This window comes from Setaria viridis, chromosome 8, assembly GCF_005286985.2.
Source record: "Setaria viridis chromosome 8, Setaria_viridis_v4.0, whole genome shotgun sequence".
Taxonomy (NCBI): Eukaryota; Viridiplantae; Streptophyta; class Magnoliopsida; order Poales; family Poaceae; genus Setaria; species Setaria viridis.
The window spans coordinates 32,175,353-32,196,867 of NC_048270.2; the positions used below are offsets into that span (position 1 = coordinate 32,175,353).

General features: G+C 44.8%; 1 protein-coding gene and 1 pseudogene across 4 annotated transcripts; both read right to left on the reverse strand.

Annotated features, from left to right (window-relative positions):
• Positions 1–8,408: 8,408 nt before the first annotated feature.
• On the reverse strand, positions 8,409–14,349 carry LOC117866521 (serine/threonine-protein phosphatase 7 long form homolog; annotated as a pseudogene).
• A 1,352-nt stretch (positions 14,350–15,701) lies between these two features.
• LOC117866338 (disease resistance protein Pik-2) lies at positions 15,702–21,256 on the reverse strand. 4 transcript variants are annotated; one of them, XM_034750531.2, is made up of 5 exons: positions 21,093–21,255; positions 19,966–20,869; positions 17,183–19,421; positions 17,003–17,087; positions 15,702–16,507 (listed from the first exon to the last, which is right to left on the reverse strand). In XM_034750531.2, exons 2-4 carry the CDS (start codon positions 20,865–20,867, stop codon positions 17,037–17,039), a joined length of 3,192 nt encoding a protein of 1,063 aa, XP_034606422.1. In that variant the 5' UTR covers positions 20,868–20,869; positions 21,093–21,255; the 3' UTR covers positions 15,702–16,507; positions 17,003–17,036. The 4 variants fall into 4 exon arrangements, with proteins under 4 accessions (XP_034606422.1, XP_034606418.1, XP_034606417.1 ...); XM_034750527.2 differs by having other exon boundaries at positions 19,966–20,873; XM_034750526.2 differs by having other exon boundaries at positions 19,966–20,947.
• Positions 21,257–21,515: the final 259 nt, after the last annotated feature.

The following is a 21,515-nucleotide window of genomic DNA, read 5'->3' on the forward strand; positions in this document are numbered from 1 at the left end:
GCATGTTACTAGTGTTAAAAAATATCGGTGTTGGAAGGGGTCATTGCAAGCCACCGTCTGGTCAGCTCCTTTTACTATGAAAGCTGAAAGCACACGTATTTGCTTTTTGTAAGCCACTAACACAAGGACCTCATGAACGTACAGGTACCCCACGCGTTAGTGAAGGATTGAATAATGCCCTGAAAAAAAAATCGAACGTCACACCCTTTGCTTGTTGTCATCCACATTTGGACGTTGTTTGGTAGGGCTCCCGCTCGAGTTAAAATAGCTCCGACTGTGGCTAATTCAATTAAACAACTTTTTTATAAAGCTGAAACCATTTTAGAAAATGTCTTGGTAGAATGGACTCTTATTTTTAATGAATGGATGAAAGAGGTCAATGTCTAGTATACCTTTGCAATTTGACTTGGTGTGCACTAAGTTTTATACTAGGATCGTGCCCGTGCGTTGCTACAGGCAGCAAAAAAATTGTATTGCATTCAACAAGATTATAATAATATTGAAATAAGTATTAAAAATATTTAACATAAAAACATAGTTACTTAATTAAACAAACGCCTGCAGATTTATAACATGTAACATTCAACCACAATCAACAGTAACCAAAACTTGTTTCAAAAGAGTCCAAAAGTATGAGGATCCATCTCATGATAATGATTCTAATAAAGTACTTCTCGTTTTGCCTTTTCTAGGTTCATAGATATTATTATGCATCTAGATATATGCTATATCTAGGTGCATAGCAAAAATCATACACCTAGAAAACCAAAACGATTTACAATTTGGAACGGAGGGAGTAATAATATTGTTGGCCCCTGCGTTAATCTCCGCCCACCACCGCCATGGCAGCATCCCGCGTGACCAACCAAGCCAGATCCATCATAACCAGCTCCACACGTCCTACCTACTGCTTTTGGCCGTGTTTGTTTCCGCTTATTTGGAAATCAGGATTGTTTGATATCTTGATAAGCTGGGTGTTTGACACTCTTGATTTTTTCCCTCGATTATATGTCCTAAGTGGTGAAATGCCTCAAATACCCCTAAGGATGATGGTAGATTATTATTTTTAGAGTGGGAGCTAAAGTAAATAATTCTAATATACTTTGTATATTTCTTAAATAGAAATATTAATTTTTTCTTTTCTGTATTTTTCTCGTTTTTCCTCCTCCTTTTTTGTTCTTTACTCCTATGTTCTATCTCCTCTTCCGTCCGTTCCTCATTTACCTTTTTCCTCCATTTCTCGGTCTTCCTTCCCTTGTCCATTTCTCCTTTCTCCACTCCACTCCTCTGCCCCACGCGTGCCTTGCTCCCTGGCTATGGGCTGCTGCTGCCCCGCCTCCACCGCTAGTCATGCACTGTTGTTGCACATCTGCTACTCCGCCGGCCGTGCGATGGGTCCCGCGCCACTGCTACTGCTGCTCCATCGGCCTCGGCGCTGAAGGTTTCTGCCCGTCAGTCCCGCTGCTGTGAGCATGCGCGGGAGGGTCAGGGGCAGACCGCCGCCGCTCCCCTCTCGTACTCGGACAACTCCGATGGGGCTGGGGAGGTTGGTGGGGACGGCAGCGGCGACGACGAGCATGTCAAGCAGCCTAAGGTGGATACACCCCCTAAATTTTAGTACCCGTCACATCGGATATTTGGATACTAGAAGTATTAAATATAGTCTAATTACAAAACTAATTGCACAGATGGAGTCTAATTCGCGAAACGAATCTATTAAGCCTAATTAGTCCTGGTGCTACAGTAACTATTTGCTAATGATGGATTAATTAGGCTTAATAGATTCATCTCGCGAATTAGTATAGGGGTTCTGCAGTTAGTTTTATAATTAGCTCATGTTTAGTCCTTCTAATTAGTGTCGGAACATTCGATGTGACCCTCCTACCCCCAATGGGGTAGCCGTCCATGCCGTGAAAAGGAAGTTTAGTACGTTGTATCCAAACAGCCCCTAAGAAGCGGAGGATCGAACCTGACAGATCTCGCCATCGTGAGGTGGGCCATGCCGATGGATAAGCTGTCAATCTTCACCTTGCTTCGCCGCGCAGCTGCTTGCTAACGCCAGATCTGCCCGTCTTGCAGGTTGGTGGTGGCGGGAGGAGCGACCCAGCAAGCGCGCCGCGAACCAAGCGGCTCCCGGTGCCAGGTCCAATTTGCTTGCTCGCTGCTCTACCTCTGCTTGCTTGCTGGATGATGCGATTTTGATTTTTGAGCACTTTTATGTGTGAAAATATTGATATTTTTCTCTTTGTGGTGGATTTAGGGACTGCGAGGACGACACCCCTGCCACACCGGAAGGCGCTGGAGATGATTCTCCAGGGGAAAGAGGAGGAGGGCCCAGGGTTAGGGTTTGGTTGGAGAAGAGGAGGCAGCAGGCGCGAGGGTAGTGGGGCGTGCGGCGTGTGATGCGGGAGGAGGGAGCGGACCGTGGTGCGAGGCAGCGCGTGATGCGGGAGGGAGCGCGCGGTGGAGGAGGAAAATGCGGAAGGGAGTAGACGGTGGTGAGGCGGACGACGGATCGTACGACTGACGTTCTCAGATGGTGTAGCGAAGGATGGTGACGCCTGCGGTAACACCAAAAAATCATCCGATTTTTGGTTTTTTAGGAGTAGAGATGTACAGATACACCAGATGAATGATGCCTGATACATCTTTCTTGTTGGGTACCTGTCACGGAGCATGTGAAAATTGCTACAAAACAATAGAAAAGGTTGGTAATGTGATACCAAAGGGAGTAACAAGAAGGTAAAAAAGCATATGCACCATGATGCTATGCCAAATGTGACAGAATAGCAAGCGTACAAGTGATCATTCTGTGCACACATATCAATGTGCACACATACAATGATACACAAAACACATAAAAGGGAAAGGAGATGCAATCTCAAGTCTGGAGAAGAGAATTTCAGACAACCTAGGAAATTTCATTAGTAGAAAACTAACTATCGATGCGCCCCCTTTTATCCCGGTTGAAAGTTTACTCCCGGTTGGAGGCTCCAACCGGAAGTAAACTTTCAACCGGGATAAAAGGTGTTCCTTTTTGTCTCGGTTGGAGTTTTTAACCGGGATAAAAACTCATCCCCATTATATACCAGGACAGAGGCCTTTCTTCCTCCTCCAGCCCGAGCCAGTCCACCACAAAGACAGAGAGCTGAGCTTCACCTACTCTCCGGTGGTGCCGAAGCAAGGGAGGTGCTGCTCGAATTTTTTTCCCTCATTTTCGTGGGAATTTCACTCATCCAACACAAGTGTTGTGAAGGTTTGCTACTTCATCCTCGTGTTACGCTTTGATTTATGCTTTGGACATGGATAGTTTATTTGCTAGAATGTGATGAACTAGAAAATGGAGAGGTATTTTGAGCTAGAATGTGAGGGAGATTGATGTGTTAATATATAGTATGTATTCTTGCAGTGGTTTAAGAATGATGCTACCTTATCTAGACAGTTTATCTTGTCAAATTCAATATGATTTTTCATATCCATACTTGTTGAACTTGCATACTGTGTTCATCTTAGTGAGAATGTTCTCCGCCGAGCAACAACGTATGTCAAGGAGGAGGTCCGATTCTATGAGAAAGAGTGGATACGGACATCATGACCGTGTCCCCTTTTTCGTAGAATTGAACCTCTTCCATGACGAAGTGCCGTGTCGCCCAGTTGAGAACATGTTGCCAGATGGTCACGGTCTTCAAGTTCAACAAGTTCTGCAGGCATACCGTGTTCATCTCGGTAAGCATGTTCTTCATGGAGCAGCAACGGACGTCAAGGAGAAGGTTTGATTTTACGAGAAAGAGCGGCAACAGACATCGTCGAAGACTGTGTCCCCTTTCTCGTAAAATCGAAGCTCTTCCATGACGAAGTACGGTGCCGCCCAGTTGAGAACATGCTCGCCGAGATGATCACGGTGTTCAAGTTCAACAAATTCTGCAGTGCTAAGGTAAGAATTTTTGTACATAGATGGCTTCTGCTTCTAGAGGAAGTGGCGATGGTGGGGGCAGTCGTCGTTCCTCTTTCGGTAAGGGGAAAATCATAGTTGGCCCTTAGGATAAGCCGAAGAAAATGAGCGCGTTGGAGAAAGCAATGCTTCGTTATTTGCAGAAACGTCATGAAGAAGCTATTGCTGTGGGTCAGGAACCTTCTTTTGGTGGTCGTTATGCTCCACTCTCAGTCCCCGGTGTTTCACGTCCACTTAGTACTACCGTTTCAGGTGACACAAATAAACCATAGGATGAGGCTGGGTCAGCGGAACCTTCATCTTCACCACCCAAGGATGCTTAAAATCCTCCTAGATAATAATCAGTGGATGGCTTGTCATATTGTATCATGTTGTTTGGATCTTTAATTTAAATATGTGTATTTGTATCTATATCTAAACTTTTAGCATTATTTGCACTACAACATTTGACATGCTTTCAATCGTGAATCCATTTTCATGTGTAATCAATTTTCAAGTATAATCCATTTTCACGCGTAATCCGTTTTCAAGTGTAATCCTTGTTCATGCGTAATCAATTTTCACGTGTAATACATTTTCAAGTGTAATCCATTTTCATGCGTCATACCATGCAGATGGACCGGCAATGGATGTATAATGCAGACAGACAGAGCAAAGTGTTTATTGATGGCTTGCATTATTTTTTCGAAGTGGCCAAAGAGAACAAGCTAGAGAATGGGTTCGTATGTTGTCCATGCTTCCAATGCAATAACAAGAATGACTATTCAAAGGATTCCTGGTGGACTATTCACAGCTACTTGTTTAGATACGGTTTCATGCCTAACTATTTGGTTTGGACTAAAAGGGTAGACTTCATCTCATGATGCAGGTATGTGTAGATCACTTTTCATGTTTTGCAGTTACTATCAGCGTCGAAACGCACGCATGAGCTCATCGCCGGACATCACACAGATAACGTCGAGCTCCACAAGCACAGCATACTTTCCTATAGCTCCTCTGCTTGGTGCCGCTCTCGTAGACCAACTTGCTGCAAGGGATCGTCCGGCCGTGTGCACGGGAACAGAGTTTGCTCTCGTACCACATTCCTTGATCAGGTCGATGCTTCAGTAGGTGCAGCATGCATTGTATGCCGAGATAATCCACAAGATCGATTCAGCCATAACCAGTTTATTATATGCTCTCCGAAAACAGAAAGCCAACAAAAAAGTAGGCCACGACAAAACACCACAACTGAAGCTTACTTGATGAGGTCCTGTCACACTTGAAGCGGCTCCTAGTTTTCCACCATAAAAAATCAGAGCATCCTGAGACGAGCAGTAGAAATTGAAAGCCTTACAGTACTGCAATATACTACAAATTAAAAGGGAAAAAAAGAAACACGTTCTCTCGCCCAGCAGATTGATTTTCTCTCGCCCAGCAGATTGACTTTTGCATAAAAATACTATCAAGAGATTATCTATAATGATCCTTCCTCCTATGATGCAGCAATGTTCAAACCTGAGCATGTTTGTCATGAAAGTGACGAATGGAAACACGTAAAAATAAGAAAAACCAAAGGTTTAAAGCTAGTGTTACAACATCTCAGCAATCTGTCTGGGACGGGTAGGCCCACCTCCTTTTTCTGGGCGGAGCAGACATAGGCCTGGGCTGGAGGAACGACGGGTTGTGATTGTCGGCCCGAGTAATGAGGTATGGCTAATTACAAGGGACCCAAGGCTCACTACTTGTGTCGGCCTAGCATCATGGCAATGAAAATCTGGCCCATACATCTTTCCCCCTAAAAAAATGCACACTCTGTATTCACAAGTTCATCCTATAGGGAGAGGGAGAGAGAGAAATCTTTGTATATGGACGTGTCTTTGTAGCGTTCGTTTTCTTCGAATGATTGTCACGATGACACCTGAAAAAAAAATAGGAGGCGATGTAAATGGACCAACATCGTGGCAGTGAAAATTAGAATGTGCTTCCTTACCATCCCCCCTACGTAACGTATATGATGGAGGTAGATATACTTTTCTTTTGAAGTAACTTGTGGAGTGCCTTTAGGCCTGGTTTGGTTCACTGACTTAAATTTAAGCACCCGTCACATCGAATGTTTAGATACTAATTAGGAGTATTAAATGTAGACTATTTACAAAAACCGATTACATAAGTGGAGGCTAAACGGCGAGACGAATCTATTAAGCCTAATTAGTCCATGATTTGACAATGTGTTGCTACAGTAAACATTTGCTAATGATGGATTAATTAGGCTTAATAGATTCGTCTCGCTGTTTAGCCTCCACTTATGTAATGGGTTTTGTAAATAGTCTATGTTTAATACCCCTAATTAGTATCTAAACATTCGATGTGACACGTGCTAAAAATAAGCAAAGGGAACCAAACGCCACCTTAGTACTGGACCATGACACCATCCGATACTAAAAGTGTCACTTACTGGGTGGTGTTATGACCCGGTATTAAAAGTTCTAAACCTTTTAATAATACTAATGCTAATATTAGTACCGGATGAAAATGTATCGAGTACTAAGGGAGTGGACCAAACTGTTCCAGATCGGACAACAACAGACCGTGAAAAGACTTCTCAGCAAATTTCTCTGCTATAAATGTATTCGTGTCAACGGCCTCCACGCATCACATCATGGCTCTTCAGAAGGATGATCTGCGTTTGCGGAACAGGGCATGTTTAATACTTAGTACGAGCAGCGGGGACGACCGACTTATTTTTATTTTGACCCTTTTCGCGAAATTTTTTTACAAATAGGCTCCTGGCGAAACCAATTCCAGAAATGGACCCTCAGCTTGGCGCGCCAAGCTACAACGTCTTGGCGCCAAGGCCCCCCACCGCGCCTCCGACGTGGCGCCGGCCCTCTGACGTGGCACCAAGGCTTGGCGCCAAGCCTCCTTACATAAACCGCCGGCCCTTCTTCCTGCCCGAGAGTTCCTCCTCATTCTTTTTCACTCTCTCGGGTTTTTACTCTCCCTACTTCGCCCTAGACTACGAATCGACATTGTAGCTTAGGAAAATTTCATTTGATCCGTGGATCCTGAAGAGCAAGGTATCCTCTCTCCGTCGTACCTGTTTTCACATCGATTTGCTATATATTTGTTGCATTTTTGAACTTAGGGTTTTATGGAAATGTAGGATGCCGAGGTGTGGAAAAGCTAAGAAACTAAGGTAACCTCAGCGCACGTAGTTATGTTATATGCTCATTATTGTGGATCAAATGAAAAAATCTTAATTGTAGGTTTATTGTTAAGTGCGTTTGATTCTTAGAACGAAATAAACTAAATTGTAGTTATGCTGCCAAGATGACCGGAAATGCCTTCGATCCATTGCCTCTGCCTAGTGGTGTTCCAGTGCCTATGTGTTTTTGCGGCGATCCTTGCAAGGTAGGCAAGTCTGATGAACATGGCACGTATAGGCAGAGGTATTGGATGTGTTCCAATTTTACGTTTGAACCTACACTTCGTCAGCGCCGCATTAACATGTTGGTAAGGAATTGTTGTTGTCTTATAATTATTGACCATAATTTTTTTGTTTTATAACAATTGCATTTGTTGTAGACCCCTCCACCGCTATGTGATTTTGAGCAGTGGATCGACACTGAGATCAATCCTGAAGACAAGGAGTTTTTGGAGTATATGATGCGCTGGGATGCAGAGAGGAAGGAGGTGTACGAGAAGAGGCTCAGAGAGGAGGCTGCAGAAAAGGAGCACAAGGAAGAGGAGGAAAGGAGGCGGGTTGCTGCGAACAGGGAGGAGAGGGAGAAGAAGCTTGAGCGTGCACACCGAGCGAAAGCAGCGGTTGAGGAGAATCCCGATGCCTTAAGGAAGGGAAAGAGGCCTCGTTGCACTCAGTAGTCATAATTAGGTTCTAGTTCTATGGTTTATTTATGAACAATATTTTCTACTGTGAGACTTTTATTATGTTGTCATGTAATAATGCACTTTAAGTATGAAGACGCAAGTGGTAGACGACCTATGTTTATTTTGCGATGTAATACACTTCGAAGTTGTACTCTAGTGAAATTTCCGCAGAAAATAAAAGGTGTACTTGTTAGCGAAATTTCGGCAGAATTTCCCCTACTTTTTGATGCAATCCATACAAAAGTACGAGATGAATAGCGAACATAAATACAAAATACAAGCATATAAGCATACGACACAAGCATATGACACATTCATAATAAAATCCACAATAGTTCAGAATGAAAGTCCATATATACAAATAGTCCATATAATACAAAGTTCGCAAAAAGAACCGTCACTGCCTCCTAGTCTTACCCTTACCCTTGTGACCAAGGGCGTCGGTGCTTGGAGTGTAAGGAGAACGTGGGCGACGTAGTCTAGTGCCTACAACCTGTGTAGGCTGAGTCAAGGGAGCCTCCTGAAGCTAAGACGGGCCAAGCTCCTCGGCCCTCTGCTCATCGTCGTCGTCGTCGTCGTCGTCCTCATCCTCGGATGCAATTGCTTTCGAACCTGAGGGGCCTTGGCTAGACGTATCGACGCCTCCTTCGCGTAGGGATGGAACGTGCACGTCTCACGTTGCGGCAGTCCTGCAACCACAACGAGCAGCCGCACGGCGAAGCCGATTTGACAGTCGCTGCAGTAGTAAAAACTAGTTACACGAAAGAAGAATGTAACATATTAATAAAGTATTAGAAAGAATAATTTGAGTCTTACATCTAGAAAGCTTCGCGTCTCGGGGTCCGTAACTCTAGGACGGAAATGCTCTATATCTCTAACCGAGCTTTGGAGGGTACGGCCCTGCAACAAATGACTAAGTCACTAAAGCAATAAATGATTAAGTCATTAACTTACTTACACACTAAGTCACTAAATGACTAAATGATTAAGTCAGATGGTCACTAAGTCCTTATCTAACTAACTAAATCTCTAAGTAGCTTAACATAGAACATAGAAAAGTGAAGCAATTGTCTTACCATCCTATCCAGGATTGGTCCTGCCTCCACCTGCCTTCCAGCACGAGTACTCTGATCGTACACCGTGTCTTCATCGTCGGATGAGTGGATGTCGGCGTAGTCATCTTTCGTCCATGCTGCCCTCAGCCTGTGATGCGTCGCACCTTGGTACCAAGCCTGGTATTGCCTGTACTCACTGTTTGTGTGCGGCTCGTCGTTCTCGTCCACGTTGTCGTGGAACTGCTCCCATTCCTCAATGTACGCCTGGTGGAACGCGGCCCACTCAGAGACCTTCCGTTTCTTCTTACGATCCACGCTGCACGTCACGTTACATGTTACTGGTAGCCAAAATTTAGTTAATAGTATTGAAATAATTTAAATAGGAAAAGACTTACCTGTGTAACTCCACACTAGTCGAGGTCGCCGGTGTTGGCCAAATTTGCCTCATCCCAAACTGACGTGCTACTCGATCTGGCAGGTGGTACTCGACAGCATAGAAGCATATGAGAGGGCACATCATCCTGTAAAGATCGTCATCCAACCCACACATGAAGCTAAGGGTAAAAGGAAGTGCGTCCTCTCCTTCGTAAAGCTGCCAATTTACCTGCAAAATGTCAAAACAAGATGTTAGTTGTTATACTAAAAGATTAGAAAGCATGTAAAAAAATTTTGACTTACACTATGAGCCGTGAGCGCGTCTATCTCGTTGATGTAATCCAGGTACGCGCGGTCCAACCTCATATGGCTAACCTTAACCTGATCCCAAAGATATGCCCATGTCGGCTGCCGTCTCAGCATCTCACCTGGGAACCAGGGTCGACGCGGCATAATCTCGGGACAACCAACAGGAAGACGGGCCCACATCCATCCATAACTGCAATAGGCAGACACACCCACCAACTGACGCGGAGCCCAAAGTCTGATGGCACGCCTCGCACAGCTGGCAGTATAGAAAACACAGCACAGCTGATCCCCAACTGTAAAGACCCGCCTGCTGCCAGTCAGTGAGGCAATGGATCCACATCCAAGATGCAGTGTCACCTGTAGCATGTGGGAAAAGAACGCAGGCAAACAGGTGCAGGATCCACGCCCTGCAGTAGTGCCCAACTGTCTCCGCATCCGCGTCCTGGGGGCACTGGCCGAAGTGTTCCCGCAACCAGGAGATTAGCACTCCAGATGTGCGAGTCCCCTGCTCCTGAACCTCTTGCCCAAGGAAGGCTGCCACTCGTGCTCTCCAACCCTCTGAGACGCACGGTCCAGTCACTGCGTGGCCGCGAATCGATAGATCCAGCATCTTCTGACAGTCCTGTAGGGTCACTGTTATCTCTCCGAACGGCAGGTGAAAGCTGTGAGTTTCAAGCCGCCACCTACATTTTGTAGGATTATTACTTGTTAACATGTAAGGACATAATAAATTGAATATGAACGGAGGTAATAGTACCTGTCAACCAACGCAGTTATAGCCGCTGAGTTGAACTTGGGCATCCCATGACGAACCTGATACAAGATGACATCTAGGCCCGCCATCTCTAGCAAAGGAGTGTAGCGGTCGTCGTACTGCAGCACCAAAAACCCATCATGGGCTCTAGAACGAAGGAGCGGAAGGACCTGCATGCAAACAAACCGAGTTAGACATTTCTTAAGAAACAAGTCGTGGACGCTTGCAATGCTTGAATCATGAACTGTAGATTATTACCTGCCCTGCCGCTATGAGACGACCTCGGTGGGTCTGGTCGTACGCCTGGTCTAGTAGGTGGAAGTGCGCCATCCTACAAAAAGGCAAAAACAAATAAGATTAGTAAATAATGAATCATGAAGTTAGAGATGTAGAAACATAACATGCATGAATAAAACACATATGAAGTAACAAAAAGAGCTACTAGTCGCACCTCACTAATCTGCCAACGGCAAGTGCGTCAATTATGGCCCAATCTACTGCACTTGCCGCACTCGTTCTATTCTGGATCAGCAAGAACTGGTGTTTCTCTACCACGCCTTGTTCTTCTGGATACCTGATCCATAGTCATGTTATGCCTCGTCCGCTTCCTTGTTCCACGTTTGTTCCAACGGTATGCTGGATCCATAACATATTTTGGCATATTTTGGCCCATCATATGGAGGCCAGTCTCTAGGATCCCGAAAAGGCACGAAGCGGGGGCTCCATGTCCGCACAAGGGTGTCTACGCTGAACTCATGAGGTATCATGCTCTCGATATCAAAATTACGATGCCTAGCTGCTACCACCAAATGAGAACATACGAAGTGGTACTGCCTTGGCCTACCACAAATGCACTTGAAATCTCGAAGGACTACCACATGTATCCTCGACTTTTGGATCTCGCCGTCGAACGTTGTCCCGCCCCTATGCTTGACCTGATAAGTACCTGTGCCGAGATCAAAACATTGCACCTCATGTGTGGAAGCCCTTTCATTTGCAATGTTGAGATGTCTCTTTGGTTTTTCAACCCATCTCTCCCCAGCAATCTACAACGCTTCTGCTTTTGCGTGTCTTTCATTGAACCACGCAACAAGCCTGTAGAAGGTGAATTCAATGATTGTGTTCACAGGCATACCACGTATCCCCAATAACAACTTATTGAATGACTCGGCCATGTTATTGCACTGAAACTCGTACATCCAACCACCGGCGTCGTGAGATCTAGTCCACTTATCCAAATCTCTCATCAAACCAGCGAGCCATTGTCTACCTTCTGCATTTGTTGCGGTCCTGACCTGCTCCAATTTGCGCTGAAAGTAATAGTCCTCAAGCTGACGAGCAGCAACTTGAAACAGATCAAAATTATCCTTCACACCATTCTTCCGAAGAAGGTTCTCCGCAAGGTGCCGAGTGCACCAACGATGATGCAAAGGTGCATACCCCTCTATCTGCTCTTGCACAGCATGAAGTATACCCTGATGCCTATCAGATATGACGCCAACCTCCCTGCCAGAACCAACCACATGTATCCGGACTAGTCTTAAGAACCATCCCCAACTGTCATTGTTCTCCCTCTCAACCAATGCAAATGCCAAAGGAACCAACATATTGTTCGCGTCACAAGATACGGCTATAAGAAGTGTGCCCCTGTATTTGCCAATCAAAAACATACCATCAATAGAGAAAACATGACGACAATGCCTAAAGGCTTCCAAAGACTGAGGGAAGCACTAGAACGCACGCCCGAATATCTGCCTTATTGCATTAAAAACCACTGGCAGCTGCTCGTACCCAGACTCCCAATCCCCATATATCATCTTCCACGCTCGCTGCTTAGCCCTCCAAGCTTTACCATAAGTTATGACATAACCTCCATAAATCTCCTCAACAGTTCTGATAATTGTTGTCACTTTCATGTTGGGTTGTTCCTTCAATATTCCCATCAACCGCTTCGCAATGAGGGTAGATGTTAGCTGCGGATGTCTCACTGTAAGCTCATAGTCAGCACAATTGTGTGGACCAACAACTTTGTGATCTTCCACTTCCCGGTGATATTTTGCTTCCTTGCACAAACCCTCCATGGGCACCGTTCCTTGTCACACACAACTATGTAACGGCGCTCCGCATATGAATGCAACACTTTGTAAGGTCTCTTCCGAATCACCGCAAAAGCTTGCAACCACCTCTTCAATGCGGGAAGGTCCTTAAATACCCTTCCCTCCTCAATAACCATACTAGGACTAGCTTCAGGAGCTTCTAGGAGCTCATCATCACGTCCTTCTGCAAACACCTGATCGGAAAGAGTAAGATCGCTAAACTCGTGAACTATCGGATCATGAGGTCCAGGGAAGATACGCCTGAACATCTCAATATCACTCTCTGTCATCTATCCAACAGGGCGATCATCATCAGAATCAAGATCCACTCCCATCTCGTATACATCTTCATCATTGAAAATTTCAACACTATTGGAGCCACGCAATCCATCTCCACATTGCACTTGCGCAGCAACTAGAGGCACATCCACATTTCTTGGAATATCTCCTGCGCCATTAAGTACAAATATGAGTAAAGAAGAAATTGATGGAACGAATGAGGTTAGCTTCCAACAATAGAAACTGGTAAGACACTTACTCGGATCATTCTGAGTGAAAAGGAACTCATTAAGAGAGTCTGCCACATCATCAACAATCCGACAATCATGTCCAACTACTTCATTGGGGGCAGATTCAACATCGGGAATAGTAGGTGCAACATCCACGTCCATAACAGGTTCTGGGACGGGAGGATCGAAGTGTGGCCGTTGACCCATTGGTTGGGAAAACTGACGAGGATTTGGATCAACTCCCACTCGACGAACAACCACTTCAACACTTGGAGAATGACCATTCATAACCGTCCTTACATATTTTTCCCACTGGCCTGCACACCGAATTGGGACCATCTTCCTTTGAATGTTGAGAGGGGAACCTAGGTGAAGTATGCCCTCGACTGTGATTTCATCATCTTCATGACAATGTAACTCCTCCCGAGCCCTTGCAAGCAACTCACTAAACGAGGGTTTCTCATCAAATATGACAACCTCACACTGCATGGCAACAAACTTAACACATCCATATTCATCCCTTTTCACGGTGCCTCCGTGATATATGCTCACTACATTCTCCATCTAGTATATCAATATAACGACGCACAATTCATTTAGTCCATAATAAATCAAACATTCTTAGTCTAGTATGAAATCAGATAGTATCAATTGACTACTAACTACTAAATACAACTAACTAACTATGTCACATATACTAACTAACTATGTCACCTAATATTAACTATGTCACCTAATATGTACATATGTACTTAACTATACAACTACTTAACTAAATATCGTAATAACTAGTTTACTATGTAAAAACCTACCAAATTATATTAGTTTTCATATCTAACAATTCTATCTATCTGTCAATTTATCTATCTACCTATTTTATCTAACAATTCTACCTACCTATCTAAATTCTACCTAACTATTCTAATTTATCAATATAACTATTTTATCTAAACCTATCTGTCTAAATTATACTACAACTCTTCTTACCTTCGGTCGTGGTGGGAGTGGGCACAGGACGGGAGGCGGCCTGCCTGGCCGGGAGCGGGCACAGGGCGGGGGGCGGTCGGCCTCAGGCCACGGAGGCGCTGGGGCCCGGCCGGGGGGCATCGGCGGGGCGGGGTGCCTCCTGGCGCCGGGCGGGGTGGTGTGGCTCGGGCCGGGCGGGCGCCGGGCGGGGACGGCGCCGGGCGGGGCGGGCCGCGGCGGCTCCGATCGGGCGGGCGGGCGGGCGCCTGCGGTGGCAGCGGCGGCGGACTTCGAGAGCGCCGGTGCGGGTTTGAGATGGGATGAGATGCGAAAACAAACTGCGCAAAAGGAAGGAGCGGCCGTTAAGGTAAAAGGCTTGGCGCCAGGCTCGGTGGCGCCAAGCCTTGGCGCCACCGATCTTGGCGCCGAGCTTTTTTTTTCCACGTAATCCGTCATACGCCATGTGGGCACGGCAAGGCGGGGACCTTGGCGCCAGCCATCTGGTGCCAAGACGTTGAGGGTCCATTTCTGGAATTAGTTTCACCAGGGACCTATTTGTGAAAAATTTTCACGAAAAGGGCTAAAATAAAAAAAAGTCGGGGGGACGACCGGCGGAGCAGTCGTAGGCCTGGGCAGGAGGAACGACGGGATGTGATTGTCGGCCCGAGTAATGAGGTATGGCTAATTACAAGAGGCCCAAGGCTCACTACTTGGGTCGGCCGAGCATCATGGCAATGAAAATCTGGCCCAGAAATCTTTCCCCCTAAAAAATTGCATTCTCTGTATTCACAAGTACATCCAATAGAGAGAGAGGGACACCTGAAAATCTTTGTATATGGACATGTCTTTGTAGCGTTCGTTTTCTTCGAATGATTTTGTCACGATGACACCTGAATAAATAGGAGGTGATGTAAATGGGCCAAACATCATGGCAGTGAAAATCTGGCCCAGAATGGGCTTCCTGATGACGAGTGTTTGTGTTATGCCCAGGCCGATTTGGGCCGAGGTTCAGGGACATAGATGCACCAAACCAAATGGCCCGATTTCTGCTCTTTGATTTCGTCAGAACATGCAAGAATTCAAATATATTATACTAACAAAATGAAATACACCTACTGCTATTCTAGCATTCACATATAGATGTTGCATTGCACATCTGAATTAACTGCGCCACTTTTGCACCAACCCTTCAATCCTGCACGGGCATTCAGGTAGTGAACCCTGATCGAGAAGCCAACAATTATGCTGCCACCGTTCAGCATTGTGGTGTCCAAAGGAGGAAGCTTGTTCCTGGGTCAATAGGCCGGATGAATCGAATGTTAAAGCAGAACATATATAATTTCCTCTGCAACACAGAAGTGCCAACAGTTCCACCCCATGAATCATGAACGGAAAGGCTAGCTAGTGAAATGACACCTATTAGGCTATTATGCCACCTTGATCTTCAATTATGCCCATGAGAAATGGTGAGCTACTATTATCTGGGAAGAGAGTAATGAAATCTCGAAAGAAGGGAAGAGAGTAACTGACCTTAGCTACTATTGTGGTAACTTGCCACAGCAGTAGATCAAACCAAAATAGTACTTCAACAACCAAGGACTTTGATATGGGCCTGGCACTCTGAAGATACCAAGGCACCCGCAATTTACTTGAATAGAAATCGGGGTAGGACAGCCAACAAGCCAAAGTTTACCCATGCATGCACATTGTGCAGACTAGATATGCAACGGTTCCTCATAATTCTCACCCCATCTGAATTGTACTAGAGCAATGCCCCAATCGAACTAGCAGAATATGCATGTCAGCAAGATGTGGTAAAAATCGAGAAAAACTTTACTGAAAATACGAAACGAAATGAGGAGGACAGCATAACATATGTCCCAAAGTTATTTGCACGACGTACATGACACAGCCAAATGGAAGAAACAAACAAGCCAGCAGCTCAGATATTATTGCAGGTCTGAAACAGCAGGAAACTGAATTGCCTAGTAGATCAACCCGGCATACAGTTACGCACCTCCAAACGTTAATTATCTAGTATCAATTGCTATGGTTTGTGTCGTTGCAGAATCAATTGATATATCTTGCGTAGACAGATTACAGCAAACAAAAGTACTTGCAAGAAAGGACATGATATTCATCAAACAGAAACAGAGTCGGACGGTGACTAGAAACAGAGTCCATTCAGGCAAAGCTATCGATCAGGCCTAATTGCTCACAAGCAGACCCATGCGGTCAACTAACTTTCCACTGTTCCAAATCCGACACCAACTTTCCATCGTCTCAGCAATGCGTAAGGGTAGTCCCTCCTCCTTTCTCTTGGCTTGGGACCAGCTATGCGAAATTAAGTGTTACCTTAAAATTGCATAGGCAGAGTTCCCTACCCACCCACTCAAAAGAAATGAAAATATAGAAATAAGAAATTTTTTGGTAGTTTTTCAGGTTTTGCATTTTTTTTCTTAGCTAAGAAGCAATGAAAATATTGTGCACACGATATTTAAAAGAATGTACACGCGCCACAAATTCAGGCATGTCAAACCAAATATGTGCTAGGTAATACGAACTGCCACCATTCCACGGTCCTGAAATTAACTCCTCTCACCGAGCAAGCCAAGCTTAACCTGGGTGAGGGCCGTCAAGGAAAACAAAAATCTGTTTAGTACAAGAGAAGCTGCATGCCGACATTAATAAGTCATCATAAACGGTAACTCGGCCACAAGAATGGATATATGTATGTATGTAAATGTCAAATGTAATATATAAAATACTACCGAGCAATATATACACACACACAAGGTACTCTCTCCATCCAAAATTGTAGGTCGTTTTAGCATACATAGGTTCATAGCTTTTGGTATTCATCTATATATACACTATGTCTAGAAACATAGTGCAAACTATGAATCTAGAAATACCAAAACGACCTACAATTTGGAATGGAAGGTGCCCATAGATTTCATATATATATATATATATATATATATATATATATATTACTAGAGGAGCCATAAATAGGGCATAATGCATCGTGCTAGCGAACTAAACATGGAAATTAAACATGCTAGTAAGTAGTAACAGATTCCGGGATGAGCTAGTAGCGTGGAGAGTGAGTGTACATGTGCATGCAGAAGAGGCAAGACTGATTTGCATTCAACAGATTGAACAGCTGGGTGTCGCGGACACATTATCACCGTCGTTAGACTAGAATTGGGAAGGAATTTGATTAGCACAGAGAAGGAATTTGATTAGTAAACAAAAAGTTGAACTGCATGTTGGAAGTTACCACTCACGCGTACCTCTTTGTTGTCGTACATCATCTTATGTTCATTTTGTCGTCCTAGTATGATTGTGGGCTTGTTAGGATGGAGTTGTGCTGCATTCCTCAGCTCAGCCTCTGCCTTCTCCGTGTTATCAGCAGAGGCACCCTCACAGTCTACAGCTATTTGGACACTCCGAAGCGAAGGGAGGCACTCCAGCCCGAGATCACCACAACTACCGTTTCCATCCTTATATAAGGCCTTGACGGGAATGTCAAACCAAAGCTCTTGAAGGTTCGGCATCACGGGTGGTGGTGCTATTGATCTGTTGTACTCATCCTTTGTTTTGGAACTAAAGGCTATAGCACCAATCCCATTCCAGATGCTAAACGAAACACCAGTGGAGTCCTTGTTGAGCACCAACTGGACCATCCAGCCATACAAAAACCAATATCTCAACTTCTTGAAGAAGCCATCGACTGCTGTAATATTAGCTACAGTTGCCGTGCAAGCCATCGACCGCTGAGCTGTGCACAACTCGAGGTAACGGAGCTCTCGCAACCCACCCAAGTTTCGCAGACTTGACTCGTCCATATGATCCACACGCAATGACAAGTAGCAGAGGATGGAGAGATGCGAGGGACTAATCCATGATGGCAGCTGACGGAATGGTATAAAATCTAAACCCAAATGGCGGAGATGCCGTGGAAGCACCACTCTGTCCCACTCCCTCGTTGCGGCTTCAACATTGCCAATTAAATCCACCATTGAATGCAATCGTGCCATAATGGAATGCTTGAGTCTGATGAGACAGTGCGTTAGATCTGAAAGATTGGGATCTAAAAGATTGGGACTTAGATCTGATCCCTTGCCAATTCTGTTGAGCACACTGACATGTCTCCCTTGGTTCATGTCGAGCTTGTGGAGCTTGTGGAGATTGCCTAGTGACTTCACTAGATTTGACTGCACAATCTCTTTCAAACTACTTTTAATGCAGAGCACCCTGATTTCGCTCAGGTTGCCAATGTCCTTCATAAATTGCTCATCCAGTTTATCAATACATATACACAGCTCCTCCAGTGACGTCAGCTTCCTCAGGAACAACCCATCCGGCGCGCATGTATTTTTGTGGTCACCACGTAGGCATACCAACTGCGTTAATTGGCAAATGCTCGATGGCAGTGTCTTTATGCCAGAACCTTCCAAGTCAAGTATCTGTAGAAACTTCAGTTTTCCTATTTCTTCCGGGAGCTCACGAATAGCCCGTGTATTTCGTAGACCAAGGTACCTTAAATGAAGTAGATTTCCAAGGTGCTTAAGACCCTGCCAGCTTTTCTCCCAAGGTACTATGCATCCCTCTAAATCTAGCAGTCGCACGAGTTTAAAGCTTGGATGCAAGACCCAACTCTCAATATTACACCTATAGGCAACCAATGACCTCACTTGTGCTATTTCCATGTGATCCTCCTGCTGAGTTTGCTTCATAATTCTATTCTGGTGAGCTAATCTGCGCACCCTGTTCTGATGTGGTGATGTTTCTTCATCATCATTTGATGAGATAGTCACAAAGTTTTCTTTATTTGACAAGTCACGGATGAGATCAAGCACCATGTCATGAACTCGACAGCCAAATATCATGCCCAACATTTCTGACTCGTCATTAGTCACGGATGAGATCATGCTTCTATTTATGAGCTGATTGAAGTATTCCTCTCCCTGCTGAAACAAGCTGGTTCCTCTTTTCTTCTCCACGAAACCTTCAGCTATCCATTTCCATATCAAAGAATCTTTCTCAATCTCATAGTCTTCTGGATACACACTTAGATACAGTAAGCAGGTCCTTAGATAAGAAGGCAGATCATAGTAGCTAAGAGACAATATCCACTCAGTATCATCTACTTGCTGGTTACCCTTACCTCGATAGAAACCAGGAGCGTTGCACACATCAAACCAATCTTCTCTTGATTTACCCACCAACAAACTAGCCATTGTGATGATAGCTAATGGTATACCACCACATTTTTTCAAAATCTTTTTAGATGCCACAGCAGGGTGATTAGCAGGATATTCACCATTAACACCAAATAGCCTTGTTTTGAATAATTTCTCCGAGTGATCAGGGGAAAGTGTGCGTAGCTCGTAAACCTCCTCCCTGTTGGCTACATCTCGATTGCGAGTAGTTGTGATTACTCTACTTCCAGTGTCATTGTTAACCAAAGCTGATTTGATTATGTTCCAAGTTGTTATGTCCCATACATCGTCAATAACGATGAAGTACCTTGCAACATGACAGTACAGATCAATACCCAGAGTTGATAACCGTTGAGCATGTATAAAACCAAAGAAGAGTGATAAAGTATAGAATACAATCTTAAAAATGCTAGCAAAAATTTACTAATGTAATGTATTTTATTATCTAAAATCTACTCAATATTTATGTTCTTGATGTAAATATTGTATTTTATAAAGTAAACATTATCTTTATAACAACAGGAGAGTTTTATCTACAATAGAGTCTCATTCCTTAAAGTTCAATTGTTTTAGTATAATGATAGATAGCATATCAGGGAGTAACTTTAAATGTCTGCATCCAATAGATAGCATACCAAAGTCTACATTGGAAAAGTCTATGGCTATGATATAGTTAAGGAAGCCTCCAATTTGTGAAAGTTGTGCTCAACTAAAAATTCATAAGGAAACGGAAACATTTTCATAACTCTACAATTTGTGTAAAGATGAAGCGGAGAAACTACTAATTTGATGTGATATGCTTGTCATCTAGCTAAGAGCATTAATATAAGTGGCTACTAATCAATGCATACCTCTTGTTTTGGAGGAATTTTCGGAGTTCTCCAATGAGCAGGGATTGGTCCTTTACATTATGAATGGCCGTGTATTCGTTTTTGTCGAGAAGGTACAATATGTTGCTCAAGACTTGCGCCAGGTCAGGTGTCCGACCAATGGGAACAAAGGCTCTAAAGTTATATTGTGATTGAAGCTCATCGTAAACCGCCTTGGCAAGAGTCGTCTTGCCCAGTCCCCCAACTCCAACCACAGAAACTATCTTCATCTTTCTGCTGCTGCTGCTGCCAGAGACGTCAGAATCTGCATTGCCGTGAGACGCCGATAGAAGCATGGCTTTTCTTTTCTTTTCTTTTCTTTTGAGATCAGGCAGAAGCATGGCTATGAGCTCCGCCCTCGCATTGTCCATGCCGATGAGCTGCGCCGCTTCTTTGTGCATGTCCGCAAGGCGAGGATCCGGCTTCGTCGCCGGGGCAGGCAGAGCCACCGCAACGGAGAACCTGTCACGCCGGTCAGCAACCTCCTGGAGTCGCTTCTTCATGTCGTCGATGGCGACGGCGATGGTGTGGCGCGCCTTGCTCTTGTTGAACAAGTCGGCAATATTCTTGAGGAGACGTTTGAGCAAGCCATTCTTGTTCTCAGCTGGGGCGTCTACGTCGACGATGCTGACAAGGCAGGTGTCGAGGATGTCCTCCATGTCGTAGGATGCCTCCCTGACCTCGCTAGCCCACAGCCGGACCTGGGGATCGAGCTGCTCCGGCGGCACCTCGCCCACCTTGCTGAGAGCCGTCTGCGCACTCTCGAGCTCGTGTTTCAGAGACTGGATTTGCTCAGGCAGGCCCTTCTGCAGCTTGTACTCCGCCTGGAGCAGCTCGCCGAGCTTGCCGATGACGCTGCCCACCGCCCCGGCCACAAGATCCATGCCTAGCTGTTGAGATGAAAAAATAAGCTTGGCATGTGCAGAGCTGATATAACAGGTTCAGCATTAATACATGTAAACACCTGCAAGCATTGAGGCTATTAAGCAAGAAACACGTGATAGAAATATGTATGTATGCGTGATTTAAAAGAAAGAAAGAAATCTAGATCGAGGCCATTAAGCAAGAATTATAGATAAGATATGGGGAGCCAAATTAAAGTCACGCACCTGCCTGGTTCAGCTCTTCGATTGTGCTTGAGGAAAGAATGAAGGATTGATGGGTGGTTGAGTTCAAGATGAAGCGCAGCTTGTGGTGAATGAGCCAAGCACTGAGTGCAGGAAAAGAATAAAATAATATGGAGGAAAGCTAGATCGAGAGCCAAGCACTGAGCCGAGCATCAGTGGAGCTAAATGATGCAAAGTAGTGGGGCAGTTGGAAAGTGGTGACAACTTGCTGCTAAAAGCAGTCTAGAAAATGTAAACTAAGATCGTCAGCCCAGATTTTGCCTGCTTATTGGCATCGACTTTAGTTAATAGAATGATTTAGTACTCCTAAGGTTGATGGGTACGTGACCTTTTCTCAAGAGGTCAGATTCCACTAGCTGCTTGATCGATCATGCACGCATACATACATATTTACGTGACCTTTTC

Excerpts from the sequence above, each read along its gene's own strand:
- LOC117866338 (XM_034750531.2), bottom strand. The coding sequence starts at position 20,867 with ATGGATCTTGTGGCCGGGGCGGTGGGCAGCGTCATCGGCAAGCTCGGC. Across the intron at positions 19,422-19,965 it reads AAATTCCTCCAAAACAAGAG|GTACTTCATCGTTATTGACG; the intron begins GTATGCATTGAT and ends TCATGTTGCAAG. Across the intron at positions 17,088-17,182 it reads TGATGTACGACAACAAAGAG|TCTAACGACGGTGATAATGT; the intron begins GTACGCGTGAGT and ends TCCCAATTCTAG.